Below are 9,166 nucleotides of genomic sequence, written 5' to 3'. Positions count from 1 at the left end.
TTGCTTTATTATAAATCCCCATTTTTAACAATAATACTAAATAACCATGTTTACCTCAACGTCTTGCTTTATTATAAATCCCCCTTTTTACCAATAATACTAAATAACCATGTTGACTTCAAACTCTTACTTTATTTTAATCCCTTTTTTTCAACAATAATTTTAAAAAAAAGTATAAAAAAAATGTTAAAAAGTTTTTAATAAAATTATACTATTGACATAAAAACTTTAGTTAAATTTTTAGTTCTTAGATATTCTTTACAACAGTTATTGATGTACATTCTGTAACTTATATTTCCAAAATACAATTTTTTATCTTTTTCAATACAATCAATATTTTCATCTAATAAATAAAATCTATCATTTTTAATGTCATCTTCTCTGTCTTGTTCTAATTCAGATCGTTTTATTCTAGAATAAATTGCAATAAAACTATTTTTCAGCATTTCTCTATCTTTTAAAATTGGTGAACTCTTGAAATAACCATTCCAAAGAGTGTTTCTTAATTTTATTTCTCTAGAAATATCTGTTTTTATTCTATGAGCAAACGAAGCAGATGTCTCTTCAATATTTTTTCTTACTGGGGTCATCCAAACTACTTCAACTTCGATCTTCCACCTAGTTAATAAATAGAATAAATGAAGTACAAATCCGTGAACTCTTCTATTCCAATAAGGATCCATCATATCTTTTTTATATTTAATTCCTACTGGACATATTAAAGTGTCTAATTCAAATGCTCCTTTTTGAAATAAAACACTGTATTCATTATTAACACAGGTACCTTCTGGAAAAATCAACATAGGTGCACTATGTTTATGAATATGTGCTTTAATCTTTGATAATACCTGCTCTTTATCTTGTTTGTCACTTCTTTTAAATCCTATAGATCCATTCTTAGCTAAAATATGTTTAAGAATTAATCCAAATAATCCAGAATGTGACTCAGCTATACAAGAATGGCTAAATTTATAACTACTTAGAAGAACATAATCAATAAAAGAAGTGTGATTTGATACATAAACATGTGGTTCTTTAATATGTTTTTTGATTCCTTTATGTTCTACATGAAAATTTAGAATAAATACGAATAATTTACAAAATAAAATGAGACAATCTTGAATTATTTGAAAATTTCTGAAATAAACTCCATATAAAAAAAGCATTCCTATAAATAGAATTCCTAAAAATAAGCAGGCCAATTTTATAGGAAAAAGAATAAGATATCTAATTACAAAAGAAAACACATAAAGCACACCAGACTTAGGAAAGTTTTCATGAGATACTGGAGCAAAACAATCTGTAAAGTCGTCCCTCTCAAGGGAATGTGATCCCATGGAAACAAAATCTACAGCGTCGTGTAAAAATGTTCTTTTGATTTGAGCCATGGGTTAAAAAAAATTAATTTAGAAAAATTGATAATTATTCTAAGCATTTATATTACTCGGTATTTAATTGAAAAAATCGGGATTTAAATAGTTATCTGAAGACCTTATAGATATAAAGTGTTATTTATTTAATACTATTACGGTTATCTGAAGACCTTATAGATATAAAGCATTATTTATTTAATACTATTACGGTTATCTGAAAATCTATTAGATATAAAGCATTATTTATTTAATACTATTGCAATTATCTGAAGTCCTATTTGACATAAAGCATTATTTATTTAATACTATTACGGTTATCTGAAGTCCTATTAGACATAAAGTGTTATTTATTTAATACTAATGCAGTTATCTGAAAATCTATTAGACATAAAGTGTTATTTATTTAATACTATTACGGTTATCTGAAGTCCTATTTGACATAAAGCATTATTTATTTAATACTATTACGGTTATCTGAAAATCTATTTGACATAAAGCATTATTTAATACTATTACGGTTATCTGAAGTCCTATTAGACATAAAGTGTTATTTATTTAATACTAATGCAGTTATCTGAAAATCTATTAGACATAAAGTGTTATTTATTTAAAACGATTTCAACAATTATTTTAACATTATATGTTCCCTTAATTAATACCCTGAATACCAATAAATATTTTACTTCAAGTTTGATGTGAGTATCAATATTAATTTAAGTATAATATATGCCATCTTTTTAAAAAGCGCCTCCACGTTTCTGAATAAAATACTATATGGAATTGCATTAAATAAATATCTTGCTAAAATTCAGCGGAGATCTACTTTCTAGCAAGATAAAATCTTTTACTTATTGTTGAATAGTCTTTTACTCCTTTATGTCTAATAGGCCTTCAGATAAGAACACTTATTATGAAAATTTATCATGCTAAATCAATATATCCGCCCTTAATTAAAATATTTTAAGACAGTATGGTACTGTCTATAATTAAACGCCAGCTCAAGGTCAATGGGACACTTAGTCCTAAGGCTAGCCGACTATCGGCAGAGAGATAGAGATGCTATAGGGGCCCCATAGTTTTGTAGGAAACTTCTTTTTTTGCTGTAGGCAACCACTTTTCAATAAATCCGATTTTTTTTAATTAAAATATTTTATTTAAAACTCTTAATAATGGCAAGTTTATATTAATAAAACAATTACATACCAGTAATAGATCTTTACATGCCTGAACGGTAGATTGGCGCTTTTAATCGAGTAACAAATTCACAAATACTGTTGTTTAATCCTCTATTATTACTTTTTAAATAAATATGTTAAAGTTGCCCCTACGTCATTAAATTCTATTCACAAAATACTCTTAATGATTGAATACTTATGTTACTACTTAAAATATTTATTGACATTAGGGTTGTTAATCTTGATTAATTATGACAATAATTGTTAAAGTTACCCCTATGTTACTACTTAAAATATTTATTGACATTAGGGTTGTTAATCTTGATTAATTATGACAATAATTGTTAAAGTTACCGCTATGTCATTAAATTCTTTTAAAAATAATATTTAAAGTTGGATATATATATTATACTTAAATAAATACCCATGTTTACCTCAAACTCTTACTTTTAATAAAAAAATTGAATACCCTAATTAGATGTTACAAAAAATAAAAGACATGTTTACTTCTAAACACACCACTTTTCGTCCAATTGATTATAAGGAAAGCTTAAAAATTCTAAATTCAAATGATAATAATTTTATGGAGAGATATAAAATTCTTATGAAATTGAATCATCCTGATAGAGGAGGAAGCCCGTTTTTATGCATGAAAATAAATGAAGCTAAAAAATTTCTTATTGAACATAAAAAAAATCTTTATGAACATTAGAAGTGAAACATAATTTTTTGCTGCTTTTTGATTTAGGATTTTACCATATTTTTGGTTTAAAAACTACTAGAAAAATTTAGTATAAACTGAGGGTGTAAATAATCGAAATAAATAATGTTGTTACCTGTAGACCTATTAGACATTAAGGGTAAAAGACTATTTCAACAAATAATTTATAAAACGGGATTTACAGTCTACTTTAATGAAATTATATCTGTTTTTTAATTATAGCCGTGCTGTGTTCTAATGCCAAAGATAAACATAGAAGGTATTTATTTAATAATTATTGTTGTTATCTTTAGACCTATTAGAGATTAAGGGTTATTTATTTAAGACTATTTCAACAGTTATAATCCAACTTTAAAAATAGATTGAAATAGGTGCCTCAAAATAATTATATTTTGCCTAAATCGGTCATAATATCAACAAACAACAAATGCAATTTATTGTCTAATTTCAAGGTTCCAAATGAATTTTGAAAAATAATTATTACCCGTGTCAACAATTGCTGATTGCTTGCTATATACTTAAATATCTATTTATACATGACGAAGTAGTATATTTAGTTTTAAACAAACAACTTCTGCTTTCTATCAGGTTTTTTACATCAACATTAATTGCCGAAATAGTATTGTTATATCTTACCTTAATTAGTGCCCTTAATGCCAATAAATATAAAGTTTAAAGTAAGAGTTTGGAGTAACCCGGGGTTTTATGATTAATTATTTATATACAAGATTTAATTACAAGTTTATATTGTCAATTTTAGAACTTTCATTTATTGATTGCATGGTTAATAATCCATGCTTTATTTTAAAGCAAAATTTTACTTAAAAATCTTCACTTTAGAAAGCAACAGAGTTACAAGATAACTCTACAGTTGCGACAAAATATATTGATTTATCGTATGAAGACTTAGTTGGCATTAAATTAATTTATTTAATACTATTTCAACTTAACTTGAAGTATACATTTAATAATTAATTATAGTCGAAGATAATCAAAAAAAAGTATTTAATAAATATTTCCAGCTTAAAAAGCTATAATTTAACCGTTATTAAGATGACTTTTGAAAGCATATATTTTGATAGGAGACGATGTCCCGATGAGAAATATGGCCGAATAAAAAAAAATCGGATTTATTGAAAAGTGGTTGCCTACAGCAAAAAAAAGAAGTTTCCTACAAAACTCTGGGGGCCCCTATAGCATCTCTATCCCTCTGCCGACAGTCGGCTAGCCTTAGGACTAAGTGTCCCATTGACCTTGAGCTGGCGTTTAATTATAGACAGTACCATACTGTCTTATGGCCGAATAAAAATAAGAAAGTTGATAACGAAGATGGTAGAAGCATAAGGGAAGTAAACTCCCTCAGAATTCGTAAGAAAAAAAGTTATTTCCATTTTAAACCTTAAATAAATAATATTTCATCATATTTTACACAAACCTAACTTTATAAATTTCAATAATTATTTACTGCTCAATTAAAATCATCTTTTTTATCTTTTGGCGCCTTTCTGCCATAAAAACTATGGCAAGGAGAAGTGATATAAAAAATTTTTTTATTTAAGTAGGAAACCCCTTTTTTAAAGTTAATTCAAATTTTTGGGTATCCCCTTCATATATAATAAAATAATTGCCAAAACTTTATCAGATATCTTACTTGTTGAAAAAAGTTTTTATGTTAATTTAAATTTGGTTTCTTCGATATTTAATATTAAGTTGGATATATATATTATACTTAAATAAATACCCATGTTTACCTCAAACTCTTACTTATTATAACAGCAATAATCAAAAGTATAGCATGGTTCTTCGAAATCTTATTCTTTTTCGCCATTAAAAATATCTGAAGCAACAGAGAAAAAAATTATTGCCCTCTTCATTCAGTTTTAGCTGAGCATTCAAATTTTTTTCTAGCTTTAAATTTTGCGCCGATAGGCCCGCCTACAGACTCTGAAACAGTAACGATTTGTAAATTCCTTTTTTATGTCTAAAATCTTTTTTCGGGCCTACAAAGAAAGGAACATGTAAGATTTCATATTCAAGCACCTTTTTCCATCTTTTCTCGTCACTTTTTAAGGTCTGGCTGTTCCCTTTTGAGTAACAGAGAATAATTAAATCGGCAAAAACAAGTCTATAAAGCCTTTTTGTGACTAGCCCATCATTATCGGCTGAACCCTAGAGTTGTAGACATACTGTCTTATTCTTTTCGTTATTAGCCACTGTTATAAAGTTCAACTCAACGTGTGGCAGGAAAAAAAGTTCAAAAAGAAAGAGACGAATTGCATTTACAAAGTATGTCTACCCACACCCCAAATCGCCGAAAATGTTTTTTAAGCCGGGCTTCTCGATTTTGCTTTTGTTATTAATCTTTTTTGGTATATTATAATTTTTTTCTTTAAAAAGGAACTTTTTTGTTTTATCTTTTATTTCCGACCTATGAATTTACAAATTAAAAAATCAAAATTATTGTTGTCAATTATACAGAATTTCTCTATCCAGTAAAATCAATCTTTTGTAAAACAAAGTTTACTTTTTTCATTAGAATGTGACACAAATATAGATTTAGTTCGAAAATATTACAGGTTAAAAGGTAATCTAAAAACAAATATAAAGCCATAAAAAAGATTATTTTAATATTTTCAGCGTCAACTCGACTATAAACCCTTGAGCTTTGATTATAATCAGATCATAAATATTGTTATTGTTACTACTTAAAATATTTATTGACATTAGGGGTATTAATATTGACCGATTATAACAGTTATAACAATTATTGATTGAAACTATGAAGAAGTTGCTTGAATTACAGAAGATTAATTATAGGATTACAAGGGTTTTATTTATCTTTATTAGTACGAGCCTAGTCTATTTTATTACATGTCTCAAGGGTGGGGAAGGATAGCCTCCCTTGCAGACCTTATACATTACTTATGTTATTCAACCTTAGAAACAGCTAATAATTAGCAATTTTAAGTGAAGAAAACAAATAAAATCACCTTATTATTGTCAGTTTTGATCAAAGAAAGAATTATGAATATAAATTTTTTTGATTTTTTTTAATAGGTAATACTTGCTAGATTAATACATGGAAAAAATTACTCCTATGCTATGCCAAAAGGAGAAGTAAAATTAAAGTCAAATGAAAACATAAAATAAAAATTAAATTTGTAACAGCAAGTTTTGTAAAAAAATAAATCTAATTAATTATCCACATTATATTTTTTAGGTTTTTAAAAAAGCATATGCCATTTTATATAGTGGAATAACGAAAGGCCAAAGTTACCTTTAAGAGTTAATATGTATTATATGTTCATCTATCTTACAAAAAAGCTTTAAACATAGCTCTATTAATTTTAACAATAGATTCATTTTTCTTGTATCTATTTTGCTAATATTTAACTTTAAAAAGTCCATTTCGCCTTGAACGGCTGTTTTACATATTAAATTGTTTCATTTATTCTGCTGTGCTAATTAACTAATATGTCGTTAACTTTTTGTTCTGGTTAGATTAATATCAAAATAGCTTGATCAACCCTTTTTTCGATCTCAATTTACAAAAACTATGTCGTTAACTTTTTGTTCTGGTTAGATTAATATCAAAATAGCTTAATCAACCCTTTTTTTGATCTCAATTTACAAAAACTATGTAATTATATTACTAAAAAAACCTGATTTAAAAAATATTTTTTATTATTTAGATTTACTTTCAATAATCCCATCAACTCTGAGTATCTGCATAACTGCTTCAAACCCACTTTTAATGCATTGTGTCTTTACAACTAATGGCTCTAGCACAATATTTTTCATATCTGAAATTTCCCCTGTTATTCCATTAATTCCAAAATAAGGGCCATCCTTATTTTGCTTTTTCTCAAGTTCATTAATAACATCCAAGCATATTCCATTTCCACTATTTGTTGATAAGATAGATGGTATCACTTTAAGTGCCACACCACATTCTCTAAAAATTATTTTTTCTTCTTTGTCATTAGAATTATTAAGTTTTAATGCCATACTCATTTCAGAAGCACCACCACCAGGGACCAACTTAGGATTTAAAAGAACATTTCTTGCAACCTTAACAGCATCCATAAAATTTCTTTCAATTTCTGTTAAAACATCTCTAGTAGGGCCTCTTAAAATAACACTTATAGCTTTTGGGTTTTTACATTTACTCAACTTACAAAAATATTCTTTTCCTATTTTTACATATTCAAACATACCAGCCTCTCCCAAATGCTTTGGTGAGGCATCTTCTAATCTATTTAGAACAGTTGCACCTGTAGCTTTGGATATTCTATTCGAATCAGATTTCTTTATTCTTCTAATAGCCGTTATTTGTTTTTCATATAAAATACTCAATGCCAAATCACTTATACCCTTTTCTGTTATAACAATATCTGCACCCGTATCAACAATATATCCACACATTTTATGTATTTGTTCCTCTTCTATTTCTAAAGCCCGTGTAAAATCATTTTTATTAGAAAATTCCATATTAGTTACACTCTCCCCTTTTCTATACTCCAATGGCATATCTAAAATCAAAATTTTTGGGTTTTCAATAGACCTTCTCATTTGACTATGAATAATTTCTTTTTCTAATATAATTCCTTCTATTATTTCACATTCATCAAAATTTCCTAAAATTTTTTCAATTTTAATATCATTTTTAACATCAATCCTGCCATCTATAGAACTTTTAATTAACTGTACTGATCTTAAAGCAAGTTCTGGAATTGGCAATTTCAAAACACAACATAATTTAGTCGCTACACTAGAAGTCACTATATTAATTAGATCGGACTCGGCAGCTTCCATTGCTATTGTATTTAAATGATTAATACAAATATCTTTAGCTTTTCTTAAAATATTACAAACTTTTATAGGATGCAAAGTTTTAAGATGAGGAACAATTTGATTAAGCAGTTCAGAAGCAAAAATTAAGACGGATGTTGTACCATCTCCACATTCTTCATCCTGAGTCCTGGAAAGTTCAATAAGACACCTAGCAGATGGATGATTTACATCCATCTCTCTTAGAATAGAATTTCCATCATTACTCATCTCTATTGAATTTATTTTAGTCAAAACCATTTTTTGCATAGCTCTTGGGCCGAGGCAGGTTTTGATTATTGAGGAAAGAGTTTTAGCTGTATAAGCAGAAGTCTTTTGGATTTCATTTTTATCATTTGACACAATAATGTATGCTTTAGGAGCTTGCTGTTGCATGGGTATTAAAAATTTTAAAAATCAAAGCTAGAAATTTAAGATAATGAAGAAAGAACTTTTATTTAAGTAGCAAAAAAACATATAAATTTTTATATTAACAGATGGGAGTTAAAAAGAATAAAATGCCGGACTTCTTACTTATAGAAAAAGTTTAATAAGAAAACAGGGGTTTAAATGATACAGTCACTTAAATAATAAAAAGGCCTGGATTCAAAAAAATTGCCTTTGTTTAAAGTATATTAATAAAAAATAGAGTAATTTATTTAAAAAACCTAATCTAAATTTTGCGCAAACTTATTAACAAAAAAATAAATAAGAGCATTCATAGTGTAGTGGTTATCACGTGCCCTTCACATGGGCAAGGGCCCGAGTTCGAACCTCGGTGATTGCATTTTTGCTTTTTTGTATTACGGCACAAAAAATTCAAAGTAAGAGTTAAAGGTAAACATGTGTATTTATTTAAGTAGTAAGAATAATATATAACCAACTTTAAAAATAAAATTTACAATAAATTCGGATCGTTTAAAAAAAATTATTTAAAGTTGAAGATAATCCTACAAAGAGTATTTTTTAAATAAAGCGTTGTTATATGCAGGCCGATTTATTAAATTGTATTGTTATCTGTAGACCTATTAGATATTAAGAGTTATTTATTAAATAGTGCTGTTATC

At 27.1% G+C, this 9,166-nt stretch overlaps 1 protein-coding gene and 1 non-coding gene across 2 annotated transcripts; one reads left to right on the top strand and one right to left on the bottom strand.

Annotated features, from left to right (window-relative positions):
- Positions 1–6,953: 6,953 nt before the first annotated feature.
- On the bottom strand, positions 6,954–8,495 carry LOC143922191 (uncharacterized). Its single transcript, XM_077445410.1, has one exon. It carries the CDS (start codon positions 8,493–8,495, stop codon positions 6,954–6,956), a length of 1,542 nt encoding a protein of 513 aa, XP_077301536.1.
- A 318-nt stretch (positions 8,496–8,813) lies between these two features.
- TRNAV-CAC (transfer RNA valine (anticodon CAC)) lies at positions 8,814–8,886 on the top strand. Its single transcript has one exon. It is a non-coding gene; the product is annotated as a tRNA-Val (tRNA).
- The last annotated feature ends 280 nt before the right edge of the window (positions 8,887–9,166 follow it).

Source organism: Arctopsyche grandis, unplaced genomic scaffold (assembly GCF_051622035.1).
Source record: "Arctopsyche grandis isolate Sample6627 unplaced genomic scaffold, ASM5162203v2 HiC_scaffold_791, whole genome shotgun sequence".
Lineage (NCBI taxonomy): Eukaryota > Metazoa > Arthropoda > Insecta > Trichoptera > Hydropsychidae > Arctopsyche > Arctopsyche grandis.
The sequence above is the reverse complement of the archived record's forward strand: the minus strand, read 5'-3'. Positions and strand labels throughout refer to the sequence as shown.